We start from the raw sequence: 23,674 nt of genomic DNA on the forward strand, positions 1-23,674 counted from the left end.
ATTTTCTTTGGTAGCATACTATTCTTGTTTTATAGATACAGCATATTCTCTAATATCTCTGAGGATATTAATTACAGGTTTTGGGAAGTTTTTTCAGGCTATTTGAGTCGATGCTGCTTCTACTTTTCTTTAAATGATCTTCCCTTTTGGAGGCTTTCCTCAGGTGTCTGCTGATCCTTGATGTCTGTTTATATTTGGGAAGAAGGCAACTAAAAGATGTTTGAGTAGCTCTGTGTGGTGGGAAAGGGCTATTGCCAGGTGGGCTGCACCGTTTGGTGATGGGGCAGTGAGCCAAGGTCCCATTTCTTTTCTGGGAAAGTGGAGTTCTTTGTAAGAATTACCCTCCTCCATTCTCTTGTCCACAAGCATAAGCTGGCTCCTGGAGCTCTCAAAGCTGTACAGGGAAAGGGAGCTGGGGCTTTTCCTGGTCAGTAAGTAGATATTTACTCAATCTCTATTTTCAGTGCCTCACTCCTTCCGTACTCTGATCTGGGGGGTCCTTGAGTTCAAAGCTTCCCTAGGTCTTCTCCAGAGAACCTCCTATCTCCTACAAGGGTGGGAGAGGGGGGCAGCAGGCCTAGCTGTTTCCTGCACAGACTTTCTCTTTCAACACCCTCCTGTTTTCAAGCCTGATACTTCATCCCATCTTCCGTTGTGTTTCGTGTCTCCAATTTCCTTCTTGTTGGCACCCGCCTCTTCCGTCTCACCTCCCTCTGTCCTGTGATGCCAGTGACCTTCATCTCTCAGCTCTGTACTTTGGAGTTCCCTGTTGCAATGTCTCTTAGTTTCTAAGACAATGGGAGCTTGTGTGTCTTTCTCTTGTCCTCCTGGTTTTGGGGAGACTTCCAAGAGGTGAAAGAGCAGAAGGTATTCACCATCTTAGAAAAAATTCCCGAGTCCATGTTCTTAACAGCGGATATGCTGGACTTCAGCCTGGCTCCCCGAGGAGAGGAGGAAGCGCCCACTGACAGGAATAAAGGGCGAGGCTCAAGGTCTCTGCTTTACAGAAGAGGCTGTTCTCCCTCCAGTGGATCTTCCAATTGCAGCCAAAGGACCGTCTAAAACGCCATCTTCCACATCACTCTTCCATGAAAGGCACTTTAGTGGCGCTTTGCCACGTTCACATTTAATTCTCAGCAAAGTAAAGCCCTCTCACCTGGCCCAGTCAACCAGTCTTGCCTTCTGCCACACTGCTTGTAGTTCCCCACATGCCAGGTCCTTCATTCCTCTGCTCTGTACATGTGTTTCCGCTAACCAGAAGCCCTTCTTTCCCTGCATGGCTGGGAAACTTCTCTGCACCCTTCAAAACTCACCTCCTGTGGCAAACCTTCCCTGATTCTACTCTTTCCCTCTTTCCTCTGGCCTGTCCCTGTCCTGATCCCCACAGGTCACACTGGTCACTCTCCACTCTGTGCTGTTACATACCTCTCACTTCTGTTTTCTGTCAGAGTAGAGGTGATACAGAGACAGAAATTCTGGGCTTGGGAAGGACCACAGGGGTTACCTAGTTTTGGAGGAATAGCAGATAACTCTAGGAGGTAAGCTGAGTCTATTCAGCTGTTTCAGAGTTCTGGTCTATCTTATTTCCCCTTCCTAATATCGTTCCTGCTATGTGTGGCCCCTGGAACTCTTTTCTGGATAGGTTTTCCTCCTTTTCCCACTCCGGTCACAGGCTCAGCAGGCAGGACAAAGCCATATTTTGACCCCTTCCTGTGCTTCATTCCCTAACTGGAGCAGAGACACACTCAACTTTAGGGTTATCTTTTTCCAATAAATAACCAGAACACTGAATGGTGTCTTTTTAGGCAATGACATGCACCAAATGGCAACTGCACATGACAGGAAATGAACCAAACTAGCTTTTCATTGTAAACAGGTGTTCTGAATGCTAAGCCCCAAATATAACAATGGAAGACAGGTAAACAGGTAGACTCTTCAACAATAATACTGTAAAAAAATCACTTAGGTCAATAGCTTTGCTATCCGACCCCCTCTCAACTTTAGATGAGAGCGACTTACTGATCTGAATGTCTTCTCTCACTTCCTCCCGTGTGTATGTGCTGCAGAATTTTCTTTGATTCACTCAATGAATATGTATGGAGTGAATACTATGAGCCTTACATTCTTAGACACTGAAAACAATTATAATAATGGCTACAGTTTGTTGATTATTTACTAAATGTCAGGTTCTTTGCTACATGCTTTACGTACATCATCTCGTTTGGCCTTCACAGCCCCCTGTGAGGCAGGTGCTATTATTTCCCCTGTTGGCTGATGGGAAACAGGCTTAGAGAGGTCAAGTATCCTGCTCAGATGGTAGGGTCGGGAGTCAGGCCTGCTTGCTCAGAATCCTTGCTCTTAAGCACCACGTTAAGTCCCTTGCACCAAATCTGAACTCCTCCCCTAAGGGTGGATGGGAGCTCTACCAAAGGAGCTACTGAATGTGGTTAAGAGGAGGGAGGAGAAGCATTGCCCCAGAATACCCCAGATGCTCCTGCTGAGCCATGTCATGTCTATGGAAGAATGTCATTTGGTTCACGGGCTCAGCTAAGGCAGGAGCTGCCTCCCTGATATACACTGCTTGCGGGCTGGTGGTGTTAGCCCCTCTAGGGACAGTCTATTTTAGGCAGTCCTAGGATGAGAAAGATCCTTATTACACTGATCCAATTCTAGTTTTTATCCACTTTTGCTTGAGAAGTCCATTCAATACAATAGTTCCTTAAGCTCCCTTTAAATCCATAGATATCTGGGCTTCTTATCATGACCTATTTTCTTTTTAACTTGTGCTAAAACACACATGACAAAATTTACTATTTTAACCATTTTAAGTAAACAATTTTGTGGTATTAAATACATTGATAATGTTGTGCAACCATCACTACCATCCATCTCCATAATTCCTTTTATCTTGTAAAACTGAACTCTGCACCCATTAAACAATAACTCCCCATTGCCTCCCCTCCCCAGCCCTTGGCAACACCATTCTACTTTTATGCCTCTATGATTATGCCTACTCAAAGCACTTCACATGAGTGGAATTATAAGTGTAATTGTCTTTTCGTGACTGGCTATTTCACTTAACATGATGTCCTCAAGTTTCATCCATATGGTAGTGCATTGCAGAATTCCCTTCCTTTTTAAGGCTGCGTGTATATATCACTTTTTGCTTATCCATTCAGCCATCCATGGGCACTTGGGTTGCTTCCATGTTTTAGCTATTGTGAATAATGTTGCTAGGAACATGGTGTACAAATACCTCTTCAAGACCTTGCTTTAAATTCTTTTGGATATGTACCCAGAAGTGGAATAGCTGGATCATATGGTAATTTTATTTTTAATTTTTTGAGTAACTGCCATACTGTTTTCCACAGTAACTGTACCAATTTACATTCCCACCAACAGTGCACAGGGTTCCAATTTCTCCACATCCTTGCCAACACTTGTTATTTTCTTTTGGTAGTAGCCATCAGAATGGGTGTAAAGTGGTATATAATGAGTTTTGATTTGCATTTCTCTAATAATTAGTGACATTGAGCATCTTTTAATGTACTTATTGGCCATTTGTATATCTTTTTGGAAAACTGTACATTCAATTCCTTTGCGTACTTTTGAATCAGGTTATTTTTTGTGTTGAGTTTTAGGAATTCTCTCTATATTCTGGATATTACTCACTTCTCAGATAAATGATTTGCAAATATTTTCTCCCATTCTGTGGCTTGCCTTTTTACTCTTTTAGTGTCTTTTGAGGTACAGACTTTAAAAATTTTTATGAGGTCCACTTTGTCTAATGTTTCTTTTGTTGCCTTTGTCTTTGTTGCCAAATTCAAGAAATCACTGCCAAATTCAATGTCATGAAGTTTTGTCTTATGTTTTCTTCTAAGAGGTTTATTGTTTTAGTTGTTAAATTTAGTTCTTTGATCCATTTTGAGCTAATTTCTGTATATAGTGTTAGGCAAGGGTTCAGCTTCATTCTTTCACATGTGGATATTCAGTTTTCCCAGCACCATTTGTAGAAAAGACTGCTCTTTCTCTATTGAATGGTCTTGGGACCCTTGTAAAAAATCATTTGACCATATACACTAGGGTTTATTTCTGGATTCTCTATTCTATTCCATTGGTCTATAGATCTGTCTTTATGTTAGTACCATACTGTTTTGATTACTATAACTTTGTAGTAAGTTTTGATATCAGAAAGTGTGAGTCCTCTAGTTTTGTTATTCTTTTCCAAGATTGTTTTGGCTATCTGGGGACCTTGAGATTTCATATGAATTTTAGGATGGTTTTTATTTTTCTTTCTTCAAAAAACATCATTGGGATTTTGATAGGGCCTGAATTGAATTGGTAGATTGCTTTGGGTAGTATGACATTTTAACAACATTAAGTCTTTCAATCCATGAACATGGGATGTGTTTATATTTATTTTTATGTCTTTAATTTCTTTCAGCAATGTGTAGTTTTCATTATGCAAGTCTTTCTTCTCCTTGGTTAATTCCTAAGTACTTTATTCTTTCTGGTGCTATTGTAAATGGAATTGTTTTTTAAATTTGCTTTCCAGATTGTCCTTTGTTAGTGTATAGAAATGCAATTGATATTTGTGTCTCGACTTTGCATCCTGCTCCTTGGCTGAATTGATTTATTAGTTGTAACAGTTTTGTTTCGTTTTTGTCTTTAGGGTTTTCTAGATGCAAGATCACATCTCTAAAAAAAATCTTTAAATGAAGTTTTTTAGTGGTAACTTTTTTTTACAATTCTTGTATTTTCCAGACAAACCAGAATTCAAGGGTGGGGGGAAGCCAGGGTAAATAGGAACTCCAAATCTACTTCTAGATTACAGGACATCCATGAATTATACACCAAACCATAATATATTTTGAAGACATAAAATCCTAAACTGTCTCAGTACCTGAGACAACAATAAGAGAAAAGAGAAAGGTGGAAGTGTGTGTATGTATGAGAATGTATGAACCTGAAAGAGCTACACAAACATCTTTCTTTTCCTCAAGTCCAAAGGTAGCTCCTGTTAAAACTAATAGAAATAACATGCCCTCTCTCAGGAGACTTCTATTTGATAAGGAGGTACGTTTAAGGCAAAGAAGAAAAGCCAAACAGAAGGGCCCCATCTGGATTTCTGGGTTTTAATAGAGAGTCATACAATCTTGAGGACCAAAAGGAAAACTAATGTGAAAAAAATTCAATAATGACATCAATAGAAATTGCTGTAGAAAAGGTCCTAACCCAGCTCACAGCTAATTCTGACCCTCATGAATCCTTCGAATCTGGCCCCAAAATCAGAATAATAAGTGCAAAACACAAACATTTTGGGGGAACATAGTGCCTCCTTTAACTTAATTACATATCTTTCCGTGGTAAGAATTTAGAGGTTCATTCAGCAAAATCTGTTGCTGCCTACGTTGTGCCAGGTACAGGTCTTGGTGCTGGGGATCTGGCAAAAAACAAAGCCCCTGGTGCACCGACCTGTCATTTAATTGGGGAAGACAGACAACAGTCATATAAACCTGTGCTATGCTACAGGTGATAGTGCTGCAAAAAGCAGTAATCCATAAAATGAACAGTAAGAGGCAGGGTGATGCCTTTGGTAGTTAGTAGGAGGGGCCTCTGATGAGGTGACATGTGGGCAGAAACTGAATGAGAGAACTGGGGCAAGAGCTTCTTATACTTCTATGTCACACAGCAGCTGTGTCATAAATGTTTATAAATAGTGATTTATCAACTTAGTGACCCTTTGAATTTCTTTTCCTATGATGAGTAAAAGGATTAAAGGAAGTAAAATCTGGTAAATTCATTGCATTATCTAGTCTAGCGTTTCTCAACTGAGGATGATTTTGCCTGCCAGGGGACATCTGGCAGTGTTTGAAGACATTTTGATTATCACTGTCTAGGGGAGGAGAGGGAGGGTTCTACTGGCATGTCCTGGGTAAAAGCCAAAGATGCCACTATACATCATACGGTGCATTGAATCAGCCCATACAGCAAGGAATGAAGGGACCCAAAATGTCAACAGTGCCACTGTTGAGAAACCCTGAGCTGGTGAGAGCTGAGGGACTGGGCAAGGGCTGCTCTTCCAAACATCCCTTCAAGATACCTGGACATGTGCAAATAAGGTAGATCCAAGGCCCTTGGAGTTACCTTGGGGCACCTGTTGCAAACCATCAGACTTAGTAAGATGTTTCAAAGCCACATGGGGATTTACTCATTAACCTACATTAAATAAGTTTCCTGAATGCCGTTGGTACAAGAGAGGGCCAGGAGACAAGATGTGGTCCCAGCCATCAAAACTTTTACACCCTAGGGAGAGTGGGAGACATGAAGACAAACACCTGCAATGTGACAAAGACCACAATGGGGTGGAAAGCAAATGATGTAGGGTGGAGAGAGTAATGACTTTGGTTGGAGTGACTCAAATAGGTTTAACACGTAAGGAATTATTTGAACTGAGCTTTGTGAGTAGGCTTTAAAAAGGCAGAAAGGGAAGAAGAGGGTAAGATGTGAAGACAGGTACAATAGCAGGGAGCAATAATATTAATAGCAACTGTCATTTAGCAAATACCTTCTATGTGACAGGGTGATGCCAAGCATTTTGTTGTAACAAACAATTGAAGTCTAACATAAAACCTGATATATACAAACCACCTGGAGCCTAGCATGAACCAAAGTGACTTGCATTCTCATCTTATCCATTTAAAAAATATAATAAGACCTGGGGAGTTACCTGAGGTGTGTTGCATAAATACCTAAGCAGTTCACCGATGTACTGAATGACAGTGACATTATATTTTCTGCAGTCATCCCAAAACTGGCTGGCTGAAAATTTGTTCCGCAAAACAAGAGTAGCACCTACAGAGAAGGCATAGAAAGTATTAATAAGAAAGTGCTACAAAAATTACATTCATAAATAAGTGTTGAGTACTAATTATATTCAATGCAAAAAGATCCAAATGAGACCTAGTTTAGTCCTATAGGAGCCTCCAATCTAGTCAGAAGAAGACACATAAAAAAATCTTTCTAATAAAAATCAGTTTGCAATAAATAAGAAGTTCAAGTGAGGCCCTAAAGGAATGTGTGTGTGTGTGTGTGTGTGTATACATTAATTCTGCTTGGGCAAGGACTGACAAAGGCATTTTTTGGAAGAGATAGAATTTGAATTAGCTCTTGAGAAATGAATATGGGGAAAGATAAGAGAATTCCAGGCAGAGGAAAAAGCATGAACATAAAGACAGAATAGTCCAGAGGGTGTTGGAGGATGGCCAAGACTCAGGTGGCCTGTAACTGGGCTGGTGAAAGGTGGGCGGCTCATGAAAGATGAACCTGGAGAAGCAGCTGGGGGTGCAGTTATAGAAAGCTTGGAAGTGCAAGGTGGAGGAACCAGACTTGATTTTGTGGGCAATGAAGGGCCAAGTTCTTGAGCAAGCAGGAAAATTCTTCTTTGTTGGGGGAGGTAGACAGAATATTTGTTCCCAAAGATGTCCACATCTTAATCTCTAGAACCTGTGAATATCCACCTTACATGGCAAAAGGGTCTGTAAAGATGTGATTAAGTTAAGGATTTTGAGGTGTGAAGATTATCCTGGATTATTTGTGTGGGCCCAATGTAATCTGTAATTACCCAGGTTCTTATAAGATGAAGGCAAGAAGGTCAAGGGCAGAAGGAGATGGGATGATGGAAATGAAAGGCTGGAATGATATGCTGTGAAGATGAAAGAAGGGGCCATGAGCCAAGGAAAGCAGGCAGCCTTTAGAAGCTAGAAAAAGCAAGGAAATAGATTCTTCCCTAGAGCTTCCAGAAGGAATGGAGCTCTGCTGATACCTTGATTTTAGGACTTCTTACCTTCAAAAGAGTAAGAGAATAAATCTATGTTCTTTTAAACTACTAAGTCCGTGACTTGTTATAGTGGCAATAAGAGACTAACACAATGGGTAAAATAATATATCTATTATATTCAACCTAATTAGAGGCATGAAATGTGCAAAGTGAAATAAATCCACAAATATTTTTTATGTTATTAGTTTATTTTTACTCCTACATATACAAAAGTCCAATGTTTTCAAAGAGGATACATTTTAAAAAATACTATTTATTTTTTCTTTTGCATGTATTTTTGCTCCTTAAGCAAACATGTAAGTGATTGAATTGTCCCTTTGGGAGCCTCAGAGTCACCCTGTTCTTAAAGGGCCAGCAATGTGATCAGGTCGTCATTTCTTGCTGATTTGAAGGCTGATGTGGGTCTAAGTGTTTTATAGTTGCTCAGTAAGTTGATGAGGGAAAGAAGCAGAGGCTTGGGCAATTGTATATGTATATGTATATACAGAGGGTGTCCTCCAAAAATGTATACGCACACTCTGAATAATTATAAAGGCAGTGTTTATTAAAATACATTTCATTTTCAAAATTGAGCTCTTAGTTGTTAAAGTGTCTTTCCACTTTTTTGGAGCACCCTGTATACACATATATAATTATTTATAATAAAATAACACATGGGAGAAAATTTTAAGTTTTTAGATTAGAGCATTAGAAATGGTTTCCTGGGAGAGGTGGATATTAGACTGAGTCTTACTGTATAAAAGTGGTATCAATCCTACTGAAAGAAGAAAGGATGGCACTCTATTTTGAATGGTAGAGCTTGAGAAGGAAAAAGGAGAGGTGACAAGACAGGTATTCTGATCAGAGCTGAGGAGTAATGGGAGTAAGGGAAGAACAAAGTAGAATGGGAAAAACTGGAGAAGTTTAAATGAGACGCTGATGGAAGTCAACATGCAGATTTCTAAAAGTGGAAATGATGTCAGAGAATTATCTATGGAATATAAGACTCAAGCATTTGCTCTGGCTGGTGTGGCTCAGTTGGTTGGGTGTCATCCCGTGCACAGAGAGGTTGCTGGTTCGATTCCTGGTCAGGGCACATGCCAGGTTTCGGGCTCCATCTCTGTTAAGGGGCATGCAAGAGGCAGCGGATCGATGCTTCGCTCTTGCATCAATGTTTCTCTTTCTCACTCTCCCTTCTCCTCTCTCTCTCTCTCTCTAAAAAGAAATAATAAAATGAAAAGAATCAACTGTTTTGACATGGATAAAGACCTCAAATATTTTTAAAAGGTTTCTTCCTTGATATACTGAACAATTATAGCATTATACTACTAGACAAGGAGCCATGGAAAAATAGGAATAATTTTAGATACCTACTTGCCATGTGTGAATCAAATAGCCTTGTTATTAACATAGAATTAAATATCTTCCTAGCACATAGGAGAGAAGCCAAATTTCAAATTACTTTTTCTTACCAGTGGACGTGAGTGTGTACTGACCTCCAACGCCTTGTTGAGAGAAAAAGCTTACCCGCCGCAATACATCCATTTACACCGATGAGGAGCGCAGAGCTGTGGTACAAGGGCAGAGTGGTATAGATGATGTCATCTTTCTTAATCCTGGCCACACTCATGAGGCCGGTTCCATTCCATAAGCGATGGTGACTGATCTTCGCAGCTTTCGGGAGACCTTTGAAAAGATACAAGAGTAGGCCTGAGTGAGCCAAGATCAGCCATTTACAGACACGTGGTCTGGGAGAGACGTCTGGCTTAAGATGCATCCTCTGGCAATTAGAGAATTGCAGATTGAAGGGCCACAGTCAGTGAGACCAGCAGTTGGCAAATTTTTCCATGAAGGACCAGAAAATAAATGTGTTAGGCTTTGCATGGTCATATAGACTCTGTTGAAACTACTCAACTCTGTTATATTGCAGCCGATGGCAGCCAAACAATAAAGCAGCGATTGACTGTCAACCGTTTTCATCTCATGGAACACATAAACTAATTTTAAAATTCTGCAGTATACCAGAAAATATATTACATTTTTTGCACCAAAAAATAGGTATAATTTTGATTTATTTACACTGGATGGCTATTGCTGTGTTGGCTGTTGTCATTTTTTTATTTGACAATCTAAGGGAAAAGAGGTCAGTGCCCCTGACTAAAGAGTCAGGTACTGCATGTTTTAGAAATTCTTGGGTCACACCGTTTGAAAATCGCTGACATACAGGAATGAATGTGGCTATGTTCCAATACGACTATTTACAAAAACAGGTGTGTCTGTGTGGGGGGAGCTCGGGGGCTGTACTTGGCCCACAGGCCAGAGTTGCTGACCCCTGTGTTATACGGTTATTACAGCAGTAATTTTAAGAGAAAGGAACAAATGGCTATTGGATTTCTGCTCTGTGTCTATCACCTTGCAAGGTATTTTTGGAATTTCATTTAATTTTCATAATTAATGAGATATATAGAACTATATTCTCTAATCCACAGACAAGAAGGCTGAGATTCAGAGAGAGTAAAGAGCCTATCCATCCCATCACCTTCCTTCACAATCCCTTTTATGATTTCTTATGTACTCTTCTAGAGTTTCTTTATATACATGTATATGTATATGTATATACACACATATATAAAATTATGAACATTTGCTCATATGTTTCTGCCCTTTCCTCCATTTAAAAAATAAAAACGCTCTTCAGCACCTCCCCCCTCCACTTAACAATACATCTTGGAGAGCTATCCATATTTGTACTTAGAAATTTCTCTTATTTATTCATCCATTTATTCTCTCTCAGTTTCATCAAGCCCTTTGTATGTGTATGTTATAATTTACTTACACTATTTTGCTATTTTAAATAATGCTGCAGTAAATAACCTGGTCCACATGGTACTTCACACTATGAATGATACCGTATCTGTACGATACGTTTGCTGAAGTGAGATTGTGGGGTTAAAAGATATGTCTTTGTGATTTTGACAGGTGCTGCCATGGTGCCAGTTGTAAGGTCTGTCCCTATTTTTTCTCCCATCAGCAATATGTGAATGTACATATTGAAGGTTTCCTCGTAGCCTTCCCAAGGCGTGCTCTCAAATGATAGAATTTTTGCAAATCTGAAAGGTGAAAATTCATACAGTGTAGTTTTAGTACACTAGACTAAATACATTTGTATGTTCTTAACTATAATTTATGTAAGTTTTTTGTAAGATTTTATTGAAAGAATATGTTCCTATTGTTTCCCATGGGAGGTCAATTTCATTGAGGAGGGCATGAAGTCATTACTAAGGGGCTGGGCTAGAGTTTAATTTTTTTAAAAAAAAATATCTTTATTGATTTCAGAGAGAGGAAAGGAGAGGGAGAGAGAGATAGAAACATCAATGATGAGAGAGTCATTGATCAAGCCCGCAACCGGGGCATGTGCCCTGACTGGGAATCGAACCCCGATCACCTGGATCCCAGGTCGACGCTCAACCGCTGAGCCACGCCTGGCCGGGCTGGGCTAGAGTTTAAGACCTGAGTGGGTCAATTGCCTTTGTGAAAAGAAATGCAGTTCTCTGTACACTCAGACCCTTCAATGCTTGATGGTACCTTAGTCAGGTATTGCCTAAAGAACTGCAATTCCTTAGAAGGCAATGCAGTGTGGCTAGCAAACTAGCATCATTGTAAACACAATTCAAAATTTCATTTTCTTGGTCTGTGAGACAGTGGCATTGTGTTAATATTTAATGCCCCATTCTATACTAATATTAATATACAGGAGAAAGCATCAATAAACCAATTGTATTCACCATGGAAAAAGAATCTTCCAGATAATAAAAGCTCTGAATTATATTTAAAAAAAGACATGCACAATCTTTGCTGCTTTGAAGTATTTTCAGAAACTTTCCTAATTTAAGATTTTGCATTAATGAAGACTTAAGAATGCTTGGTAACTATTCTATAATATTGTGCGAATGGCTGCCTTTGGAGGAACAGGGAAAACATTTTGCTCTTCAGCTGCTTAAATGAGTTCTTTGAATTAATGTTTGCAAGAGTAACTTAGCAAAATTTTACTCAGACAAGAAGAAAAGTAAAACAAACATCAACCCAATTATCTTCCAACTAAATATACCTTCTGAATTATGGGATCAATTAAGCAGTGCAGATTCTCCTTTTCTCTCTAGAATGGGGTTTATTTTTGACAGCCCAAGCCTGCATGGTGAAGTCATCCCATACTTGTCTATTTATTATTGAGACTGGAACTCCCTGTCACTAACCAAGGGCTCACTTTATTTCATTTATTTCCCAAATCAAAGTTCACATTTAATTTTACCATTCTCCTAAGAAATGCGGACAAAGTCTCACATGTTAAGGTAGTGTCTATATGTAGTGGAAGCATTTGGTTAACTATGTTATCTACTATTTCGTTGGCAATGCAGTATATAACTTTTGGGAACAAGAATGGTATACATCAAAAGAGTGGTGGGAGAACTGTATGAACAAATGCCATAAAGCTCCTAGGAGAGCACCTAGTACATTCTACCCTTACTATATATTGCCTGTCCCATATAGCAGTGTTCTAATAACACTGCTAATTGGCAGTGTTTTTTTTCTTAGTGGCTCATAAAAATAATGGTGCTGCTTACAGTTGAAGGCATCCCCATTTGATAAAATACAGTATTCTAGGCCCTCAGCTGAGAGCCATTCTATACCCTCAGCAGCAAACAGCTCCAACTCAATGTTGCATGAGAAGAGAGCGGTCAGAACATTTATATAAATATGACCCCATGATTGTCCTATAGTCTTCTCTGGTGTTCCACTTATAATTGGTTATATATTATACATGTACTCCAAATATAATCAAAATACAACAATCATTTAAAAAATTCCTAAACCTACTGCCAAATTTCATCCATCATCACAACTGCTTTGGTAATTTTTGGTTAACCTCTTTCTGTCTTCTACATACCGAGAGGGAAATATGTGTAGCTGGGAGAAACCCAAATGGGATCATATGCTAAGAAATAAGGTCAGTTCTCACAGGCAAAGAGCTAAATCCCCTAAAGTATTAGTTATCTGATAAGTTTTGCCAAAGAAAAAGAAAATTTGAAAACTTAACCCAACATTGAACTTCTTCTTCAGGATAGGTCCATTTCTTTTAGAATCCTGTCTTTATTTTTACCTGTGGTTCCCGAAGTATAAATGTATAAGGCAGGAGTGGAAAGCATGACTTCAGACCTCCAGGACTCCGGGATAGGTTCGGTCGACACTTCATCCACTTTGTCGAGGAAAGTGCCAACCCCGTCTGTGTTGGAAGTTCTGCTCACATAATAGATGGACACATCATCTCTCATCAGGCTTGGCAGCACTTCTTCAACCACTGCTTGTAGTTCTTAATTTAATTAAACAAAAAGAAATCCAAACAAGTTAAATTAGTCCATTGAAGCTCTATTAGTGCAACCAGCTTCACGGTAATTTCATTTTCAGCATATAATTTTTGCTAAAACACATAGTCATGACAAGTAATGCTTAGAGTTATACATTTTTAAACATGGAATCTGCCACATTTGAAAATATCACAAGATTCCAATATTTGAGGGAAGGTTGGGTTTCGATGGTTTTTTCATAAGTAGCCAACGGTTAAAATCTGTACAAACAAAAGGACATATGGATAAATACCAAGATATATAAGTGTGTACATTATATGCATATTTTGTATACATCTCAAAATAGTCCAGAAAAGAACTTAGCTATTCCCACATGTGCCCCACAGGATCAGTGATGAAAAAATAATTTTTAAGGAAGGAGAAGAGAAATGAAAATAAGGTAGCCGTGCAAAGTAACAAAGATGATGGAAGCTGGCTTTTTTTTTTTTTTTTTGAAACATCAGTAACAAGCAGTTCCATTAGGAAGCTTAGCTGATCTGAGAAATAAGCTCCAAATTTCACAAGCACATTCTCTTGTCTGAGAAAAAAACAAACCGATTAGTATGTTTTCACTGTGGGTCACAGCACAGTAGTGGATTATTAAAATCATTTAAAGTTGCCAGTATTTTTAAAAAATTAAAATAGGATAAAATAGAAATTTTCAGAGAACATCACACATAGTAAAAGGTATGTATTGTTTTTTAAAGATTTTCCTTCAGTTATGTGGGTGTGTGGGTACTGGCTCACACACAAATGTGTTTTTTACTGTAGGTAAAGGTAAAAAAAATTTAGAGACACCGATTTAATATACAAACCACATTTCATGATTGCTACTTGGATTTTTGTGCCTTAAACCATAAGATGATTTAAACTTACTTGCCTTGAACTGTGATAACTGAGGTGATTAACAGGAAGATGATGCAATATCCTGGGGAATTACCTTGGGGAGGCTCTACCCAAGTCATCTTATATGCTTTGTTTTTCAGATGTTTGTGTATAATGTCTCCATCATGACAAGAAATATCATCTGGATGGAAGCACTTAAAATTTTTAAAAACATTTTAATCAAAAGACTCATGGACCTGATAAAAATAAAGAGTTCAAACGGTTTTATAATGGAAATCAGCAGGGCTTTACGCCATCCCTCCTCAAAACTAAACCTGCTGCCGAGGTGCAATCACTTTCAATTTTTAAAGCTGTTTCTTTTGGCAATCCCTTCCTCATCACCAAATAATGTACTCTTCCTGCTACCGCTTGACCTATTAATTTTTATCCCTACCCCCGTTTTACCCATGTCTGCTCCCAACAGTTATTATGTTCACATAATGTCTGGGTTAATGATATTTACATCTATTCCGAGACCATCATTCTGACTTCCCAGCTTTGTCTAGAAGCTGAAAACCAGTCAGCCCAACTGACAAGACTGTGACTATCAAGACTATTCACATTGTAGTCACATTTCCTTTCTTGCACAGTTTTCTCCTGGAGTTTCTAATGGCTGTCGTTCCTTTATGTACTATTTGCCTCAATTCTTTTTTCACCCTCCATCAGATCAGCTTCTCTCTTTTTTTTTTTTTACCCCCTTCTACTCTTTTATTTTGACTGGTTGGCTCTCTAGTCCTTCAGCACTTTGGGAAGATTACCAAAAATATTATTGTTATACAATCTGGAGTGGGGCTAACAGTCCATCCCTGGGGACTGCCTTGGCTCAGGTGCTCATTGTTTCCTACCTAGATGATCACAACAGCCTCCCGACCAACGTCCTTGCCTCTGAGCTCTCCCGGCTTCCAATTTATCAGCTACACTACTGCCCAGCTACTTGCTACTGCCCTGTTCAAAACCCTTCCGTGCTGCTCAGGCCTCGGGAAAGAATCTGCTCTTCTTGTGCAGTGTGTGAGGTCCTGGCTCACAGTCTACCTTGCTGTTTTTCTGATGCCACTTCCCAATATCTACCTCTTGTCCCCTTTCCTCTAACCAAACTGACCTATGTGAACTGAATGTACCCACACTCTCACATCTCATTTCCTTTGTCCGGTTGACTTCATCTGCTTGGACCGCCCTCCCACCCCCAGGCACCTGGCAAAGTCCTGCTCGGCCTTCAAGACTCAGACGCCCTTCCCTGTGCTGCCTTCCACAGAACCAAGCTGGTGCTCCCGGAGGAGTCTGCATGTACTTCTACCAGGGTGTTTAGTACGTAATGTGACATGCTTCAATTCATTTCCTCCTCTACAGTGAAGCTGAGATTAAGGGATTATAACTTAATCGTATTGGCACCACCCTACCAGCATTAGATAAGTGCTCAATAAGTATTTATAACTGAAAGAATCTGCACAAGTACTGTATTAGTCAGTGTGGAAGAGACAGAGAGAGGAATAACCTAAAGCTCTTGATTTTAAAAGAAGCAGGTCTTGCAATAAATACTGTGAGTTGATAAACCTTTAATAAAATAAAGTGCAAAATGAAACAATTTCTGTGACACAGGTATGCCTTGCATACAAGTAAGGGCCCCCAGAAGTAAATTAAAAAACAACTACTATTTCTGCTTCAAGAATTAAACCTCCCTCCCTCCCTTCTGCCTGAGACTGGGACTATATAGTCCAATGGAGTGTTGATAAATTACCCAAATCACTTCTCACTTTCTCCCAACATTTATTCAGCATCTACTTAGAGAGTGCTCCCTATGTGCTCCATGGTTCTAGACACTGGAACAACAGTGAGCAAACCAGATACTCTCCCTGTTTTCACAGAGCCTGGGTTGAGTGGGGAGGAAACAAAGAAATAGTCTATTAAAATAAGCCGTCCTAGGGGTAAAAGTTGGGGAAGGAGACTGTGTTGTAGAAGCTTGTGGGAGAGGTACAAAGGCATCCCAAGGGACATGTTATCTAAACTGAGCTCTGAAAGATGAACAGGAGTTGGCAAGATACAGAGCCACTGAACTGACGAGGCTTGTTTCCAGCGGAGGAAACAGCATATGCAAAAGCCCGGAGGCAACCTGCACGGTGCTTAAAGTGAAAGAGCCTGAGATGACTGGAGTGTAGACCGGGCAGGGAACAAGACTGGGGGAAGAGGCTGGGGTGGAAGTAGGATCCAGGTCCCTGGCTTAAGACAGGTAAACGGGTTGGAGGGGGCAAGACCAGAGGTAGGGAGACCATTTGGTAATCAAGCTTTTTTTGTATTAAGGTAGCACTGAAGGGTGGAGAGAAGTAGGTGTATTAAAGAGATGTTTGAGAGGTAGAATAGACAGGATTTAATGACAGTCTTAATGAGAGCAAAATTTAAAAGAAACTCGATGTTTTTCAGTATTTTTTAAAAGGAAGATGTACTCGGGCATTAGTGATATATCTAAAATTAAGCAGGTGTCATCCTTGGTTATAGTTCAAGCAATTTAGCAACATACATCTTCTACTTCATTCATACTGCCTCTTAGCCCTCTGCTGGCATTTAGTTTGTGATTCCTGGCCACTCAAAGAAGTCATCTCATCTAAAGGGAAGGACACTGCTCCTGCTCACCACCATTTCCCTACCCGTTCTCTGGGCTATTGATGCAGAATTTGCATTTGGACACTGACTTGAGGTTCCAGTGGCTTGCCAACATATTAGGACACACCTAGTACGTCCTAAGGTAGCAGCTTTTCTCCCCTCAAAGATGCTGATATAAAAAATGAAATTTGAAAGGGAATTTTGCATGTAAACACCACTTCATTAACTACGTATTTGATAGTGCCCTTTCTTAAGTCTTTTATAAATATGATTGGCTTGGGGTGGTGAACACACAGTACAATTTACAGATGATGTATTGTAGAATTGTGCTCCTCACACCTGTGTACTTTTATTAATATCACCCCAATAAATTCAATAAAAAGATAAAAATAAATAAAAAATAAAAATAAATAAGTAAATAAATAAATATGATTGGGACTGCATGTTTCCTCTTTCACACATGAATTTTCGTTGTTGTTGTTGTAATTCTTATTGTAAAGTCTGCTTACTTAAGATAAAAGTGGCAATTTACCAGGACACTTAAGCTCAAACAATTCTACCTGTCTCAGGCTGACTTCCCTGGGACTCCGAGATTTGTATGCCAGAGTGCTTTTGGGTATGACACCTATGAAGCCGCAAGGGAAGTAGGTTAGATAGAGGGAGAATTTGAAGTGTGATACAGTCACACAGTGGCCTCCCTCAACTGATCTGAATCCTATGGGGACTCTGGGCCTGGGAAGGCACTTCAGGGTTGTCCCAAACTAAGGGAAGCGGGCTTTACTTTCATGCCTGGCCACTGGATGCAAGCAGAGGTTTGGGGGAGTGGGGAGTAGGGGGGTGCAAGTGCTTGACCTTGGCAAAGTAGCTCTCTTCCACCAAGGACAAGTCCTGGAAACGGCTTTAGCTGACAGCTGTCAGTTCCCAATTCAACCAGCAGCTGTGGAATGAGCCCCTTCTCAGCCCTGAAGTGGGGATTTAGGCAGCGTATCACAGCATCTGCTACACCTTTCATTCTTACTGATAACAGAAATGTAAAATTTCACTTGTATAGAACAGTTTGTATGGTAGCTTTGCATACATCACTTTACATAATTGTCTCAACAACTCTGTGTTATAGATTCCAGTAACCCTGTTTCCACAAATGAGAACAGAGGCTCAGCGAGTCTGCATGTGGAAGGCTACATACAAAATGAAAATAATTATACTGGGCTATGGGATTCCCACTTCCTTGTACTAGTCTTTCAGGTTCAAATTTGGGTGAATTGCCTTACTTTTTTGGAAGACACTATCTACTAGACATGCTGAATACCTGTGGATGTGTCTTTTTAAAAATTGTTTTATTTATCTTTACTGTTGAAAGTATTACAGGTGTCTCATTCCTCTCCTCCCACCAAAATTGACCCACTCCACTTTGCTCCCACCACCTCCCCAGGCCTTCACCCTGTCAGTCTGTGTCCATGGGTTATGCATATATGCATATAACTTCTTTGGTTAATCTCTTCCCACCCTCCACCCCACTTCCCTCTGAAATATGATCGTCTGTTACATGGGTCAATGCCTCCGGATCTATTTAGTTCATCAGATTCTTTTGTTCATTAGCTTCTTCTTAAAGAAGACCCTTCAACATTTCCTGTAGTGCTGGTGTGGTGGTGATGAACTCCTTTAGCTTTTCCTTGTCAGAGAAGCTCTTTATCTGACCTTCAATTCTAAATGATAGCTTTGCTGGGTAGAGCAATCTTGGTTGTAGTTCCATGTTTTTCATCACTTTGAATATTTCTTGCCACTCCCTTCTGGCCTGCAAGGTTTCTGTTGAGAAATCAGCTGACAGTCGTATGGGTGCTCCCTTGTAGGTAACTAATTGCCTTTCTCTTGCTGCTTTTAAGATTCTCTCTTTGTCTTTAACCTTTGGCATTTTAATGATGATGTGTCTTGCTGTGGGCCTCTTTGGGTTCCTCCTGTTTGGGACCCTCTGCGCTTCCTGGACTTGTAAGTCTATTTCTTCCCCCAGGTAGGGAAGTTTTCTGTAATTACTTTTTCAAATAGGTTTTCAATTTCTTGCTCTCTTTCGTCTCCTTCTGGCCCTCCAATAATATGAATGTTTGGTCTCTTGAAATTGTCCCAGAGGCTCCTTATGCTATCTTAATATTTCTGGATTCTTTTTTTTGTTTTGTTCTGGTTGGATGTTTTTTGTTTCCTCATGTTCCAAATTGCTGATTTGATTCTCAGTGTCCTCTACTCTACTATTGATTCCCTGTAAATTATTCTTCATTTCAGTTTATGTAGCCTTCATTTCAAATTGGTCCTTTATTATGTCATCGATTTTCTCAACTATTTTTGTCATACTCTTACTAATATCCTTGAGCATCCTTATAACCATTATTCTGAACTCTGTATCTGTTAGCTAGCTTGGATCTATTTCATTTAGTTCCTTTTCTAGAGATTTCTTCTATTCTTTCCTTTGTGACATGTTTCTTTGCCTCCACATTTTGGCTGCTTCCAGGTGTTTGTTTCTGTGTATTAGGTAGAGCTGCTATGTCTCCTGGGATTTGTAGAGTGGCTTTGTGTAGTAGGTGTCCTGTAGGTCCCAGTGGCTCAGCCTCCCCAGTCACCTGAGCTGGGCCTTCTAAATGCTTCCCTGTGTGGGCTGTGTGCACTGTCCTGTTGTAGTTGAGCCTTGGTTGCTGTTGGCGTCCCTGGGAGGAATTGACCCCCAGGCCAATCAGCTGTGAGGACCAGCTGCAACTACGGCCAGAGAGCTGCTGTTCTGGAAACACCCCTATGGAGCAGGATTTACTTCAGTGGAGCCTTGGTGTTCACCAAGTGCACCCCTTGAGTGTCACTCTTGGATGTGGTAGGGTCGTAATCCATCATAGTCGAGTCTGACCACCAGGTGCACTGTCTCTGGGGCCTCCTGGGAGGTGCAAAGTCAGCCTGTGCCAGTGCCTTGCCCAGGGCCACCCAGCATGAGCTACACAGCAAACTGTAGTTGGCTGCAACTTGTGCTGGGCTTGGAGGTGCCCAGGAGAGGCCAAGCTATGAGCCAATGCAGGCTGCCGTTAGTGCCAGGCCTGGGGCCGCTTATCAAGCCGTATGGGGCCCGCTGCTGCTTGTTTGAGAGATTTTAGGAAAGTCCTAAGCATGAGGCTCGAGAGGCCACTTGCACAGAAAAGCCCCTGGAAATGGCCTGGAGGAGCTGCAGGTGGGGAGGGGCGGGGCCTCCGGGAATCACGGGGCGGGGCCAAAGGTGTGAGTCAGGTGCTGGCGATTCAAACATGGCGCCTGCCTGCCGGCTGTGTGCGGGGAGGACTCGCCAAAGGAGCCATGGCCTCCGCCAGCCCTTCTGCCTGGGAGGAAGTCGCCCCTCCACCTCTCGCCCGGATCTCAGGCAGGTTAGTTCCTCCCCGAGTGTCCCGGGTCCTTTCAGGCCGCTGCCCGGCGCTGGGCTCAGAGGGAGCGTCCGAGTGAGTCCGTGCCGGGCCCTTTAGAGGAGCTGCTGGGGCTCCCGCAGCCTCCGAGACCCTCAGGGACAGTCCCCGCTGGTTTCACAGCCCGGAGTTGTGGGGACGTCTCTTCCTGGCCCTGAAGTCCTGGGCTGGGGGCCTGCTGGGGGCTGGGACCCCTCGCTCCTCCGGGAAACCCCCACCGCCGAGATTCCCTCCCGAGTTTCACCGCGGCACCGGGTGTGGGCCCGCGGCCGTGTCTCCGAGATTCAGCCCCGATCCGCCCGCGTCTCCGCTCCTCCTACTGGTCTTGGTCTCGATGCTCCTTCACTTCCCTGGTTGTGGGGCTTCTGTTCAGCCACATTTCAGGAGGCTCTGAGTGATGGTGGTTCTGTATTTTAGTTGTAATTTTGACGTGGTTTCGGGAGGCGGTGGGCGCAGCTACCTACGCCGCCGTCTTGTTTTCCAGGCCTGTGTCTTTAATGAGTAACATGGATGATCTCTTGCTCATCTTTTTGATGGAGAGCATGACCCCGAGCTTCATGGAGAGCTTGGGTATGAGAAACAGAGCTCATGGAAAGTTGCCTAAAGGGTGTGGAGTAGATATGTCATTTCCTCATTAGTCTAGGTTTGAATTGTGGATTAAAATAGAACCTCAGAGAAAGCAGTACACATTTAGGTGATGGAAAAATCAAGTGATTACACCCCCCATCCCTCAATCTGTCTTGTTAAAAAGAAAAAAGATCCAGGTAGCATACAATATTCCCTCCTCATCCCCTACCTTTTTTTAAGAGGGAAAAGAGAAATTTCTGAATACACAATACACAGGCCCGTTCTTAGAAATCTGGGCGAGAGGGTGGGTGACGAGCTGAATCAGTCGTCATCATCAAGGTGGAGAGGTGCTGCTGGCTAAGCAAACAGCTTTCAGATAGGAAAAGCACTTAATCTAGCACCGTTAGATAGCCTCGCTGAGTGGGTAACTGATTGAGTTAGTTAAAAAACAACCACCCTACAAAAAAGTAAGGTCTGCAAAGAAGACAGTGGAAGGAAATGCATTCTGATCAGAATTTCAGGATGGCTGTGAAATGGCTGGTAGATGAACAGGTCAGGATTGAAGACTTACCTTTTCTTCATTCAGAAAGGCAACTGAAACACAGTCTGGTTCTAACACAGCCCGGGAGACAGTCTGAATATAGTTTTTAAAAATGCCACTTGTGACCATGATTTTTCATTTCTATTATTGGCCGTTCGGAATTATACTTATGTCTAGTCTGTATATCAACACCAAGTGTGTCAGAACATCCTTAAGACAGAGGCATACATATACCTCCCCCCACAGAACAATTTACCCTCAGGTCAGAAAGGTGTGTAATCAAAGTTAAGTCCCAAAAGGAGTAAGTAAAGCTTTTAGAGAGAAATACATACTCATCTTACATTTATGTCATTATATAATTTCTTAATATTATCTTTCATTTCTCTCAGTTAAAGCTGTTGCTTATGTGAACACTTGCTTTCTAAGTAGCCCTGAAATCAAGGGTAATTCCTTGTTATGAGGTTACCAGGTCATACCAGGCCTTAAATAATTGTTATCATTTGCTATACAAAGGCGACCATGTCCCCTATCAACCAACTACCTACTTCCTTATTTTTCAGAGGCTATGAGGAGGTTCTTTTAAAATAGTGATAACTTACACTCATGCCAAATAAATTTTGTTTTTAATCCAAAGATATTTTTTCCATTGCTTTTCAGAGAGAGTGGAAGGGGGAGGAGAGAGTGAGAAGCATCCATGTGAGAGAGACATATTGATTGGTTGCCTCCGGTATGTGCCCTGACTGGGGCCATATATTGAGCCTACAACTGAGGTATGTACCCTTGACCAGAATCAAACCTGAGACCCTTCAGTTCCTAAGGCCAACATTCTAACCACTGAGCCAAACTGGCTAGGGCCAGAATAATTTTAACTATCCTTTTCCAGAATCAATAATACTAACAGCTGATTTAGGGTTTATTTTGGTTTTACCCCTTTACTTCCTTCTTGTTTCTAAAGAAAATGAACTGTTAAGTATTCCCAGATATTCCAAAGAGGACATACGGATGGCCAATAGACATATAAAAAGATGCTCAATGTCACTAATCATCAGAGAGATGCAAATTAAAACCACAATGAGGTATCACCTCACACCTATTAGAATGGCTGCCATCAACAAATCAACAAACGATAAGTGCTGGCCAGGGTGTGGAGAAAAGGGAACCCTAGGGCACTCCTGGTGGGAATGCAGACTGGTGCAGTCACTGTGGAGAGCAGTATGAAGTGTCCTCAAAAAATTAAACTGCTGTTTGAAAGAATATATGCACCCCTATGTTCATTGCAGCGTTATTTAAATAGCCAAGATCTGGAAACAGCCTATGTGCCCATCAGTAGATGAGTGGATAAAAAAAGCTGTGGTATATTTATACCATGGAATACTACTCAGCTGTAAAAAAGAAGGAAATCTTACCTTTTGTGACAGCATGGATGGGCCTGGAGAGTATTATACTAAGTGAAATAAGCCAGGCTGAGAAAAACAATCTATGATTTCACTTATATGTGGAATCAAATGAACAAAATAAACAAACAAAATAGAAACAGACTCATAGATACAGAGATCAGACTGATAGCTCTCAAAGAGGAGGGAGGTTGGGGAGCTGGGTGAAAAAGGTGAAGGGATTAAGCAAAAAAACCCAACAACACACAACTTCATAGAATCAGACAACAGTATGGTGATTACCAGAGGGAAAGGGGGTGGGGGCAGGCAGAAGAGGGTAAAGGAGAGAGAAATGGTGATGGCAGAAGATTTGACTTGGGGTGTTGAACACAATACAATATACAGATGATGTATTATAGGCTTGTACACCTGAAACCTATATAATTTTATTAATGATGTCACCTCCATAAATTCAATGAAAAAGCAGTATCAGATATGCTAGCAAACTGCTAGTTTGTTTTTGAATGGAAATGTACAACCACTCCCTTGTAAGCAGGCTAAGAAGAAAAATTGAGAGAACATGTTTAAGCTGTCCATTCAGACCTTGGGCTACCTGGCTGGGATCCCAGCCCTAGAATACACTACCCATTTGATATCTGTGTTTCTGTCCCCTACCATCCTATGCACAGACTCCCCACTGCGGTCCCAGCCCATCCTGTGCTCATCACTAGTTTCCTCTCTGGCAATGAGACCCAGAGAAAGATAGAGTGCTTCTCTCCTACAGCCGACTGCCAGATGTAAACTGGGAAGTAAATGAGTCTTTGGTAGGATGAGCCTGGGCCTGGGGGAGAAAAGGGGGATTGGGTCTAAATGGATTTCTCAAATCAGGATACATTTGATTTTTTTATGTCATTTTTTATGCCCTCATGCCCCAACCCAATGGTTCTCAAGCTTCAGAGAAGAGAGCCTGTTACACTCAACCAGAAAGGTGCAGTTCATTAATGCAACATTTACTGAGTGGCTATTAGGTGTTAGATGTTACTAGGGCATTATTCAAAGATATATGA

At 41.1% G+C, this 23,674-nt stretch overlaps 1 protein-coding gene across 1 annotated transcript in view; it reads right to left on the reverse strand.

Moving 5' to 3' along the window:
- The window catches only part of SLC27A2 (solute carrier family 27 member 2), a 45,626-nt gene that overhangs the window by 17,142 nt on the left and 4,810 nt on the right, over positions 1-23,674 (reverse strand). The window contains exons 2-4 of the mRNA XM_016210157.2: positions 12,978-13,187; positions 9,347-9,505; positions 6,731-6,855 (exon numbers count right to left, since the gene is read on the reverse strand). Of these exons, the coding sequence (XP_016065643.2) occupies positions 6,731-6,855; positions 9,347-9,505; positions 12,978-13,187 (494 nt within the window). The remainder of the gene's footprint in view (positions 1-6,730; positions 6,856-9,346; positions 9,506-12,977; positions 13,188-23,674) is intronic.

This window comes from Miniopterus natalensis, chromosome 1 (genome assembly GCF_054644295.1).
Source record: "Miniopterus natalensis isolate mMinNat1 chromosome 1, mMinNat1.hap1, whole genome shotgun sequence".
In the NCBI taxonomy this organism is placed as follows: Eukaryota; Metazoa; Chordata; class Mammalia; order Chiroptera; family Miniopteridae; genus Miniopterus; species Miniopterus natalensis.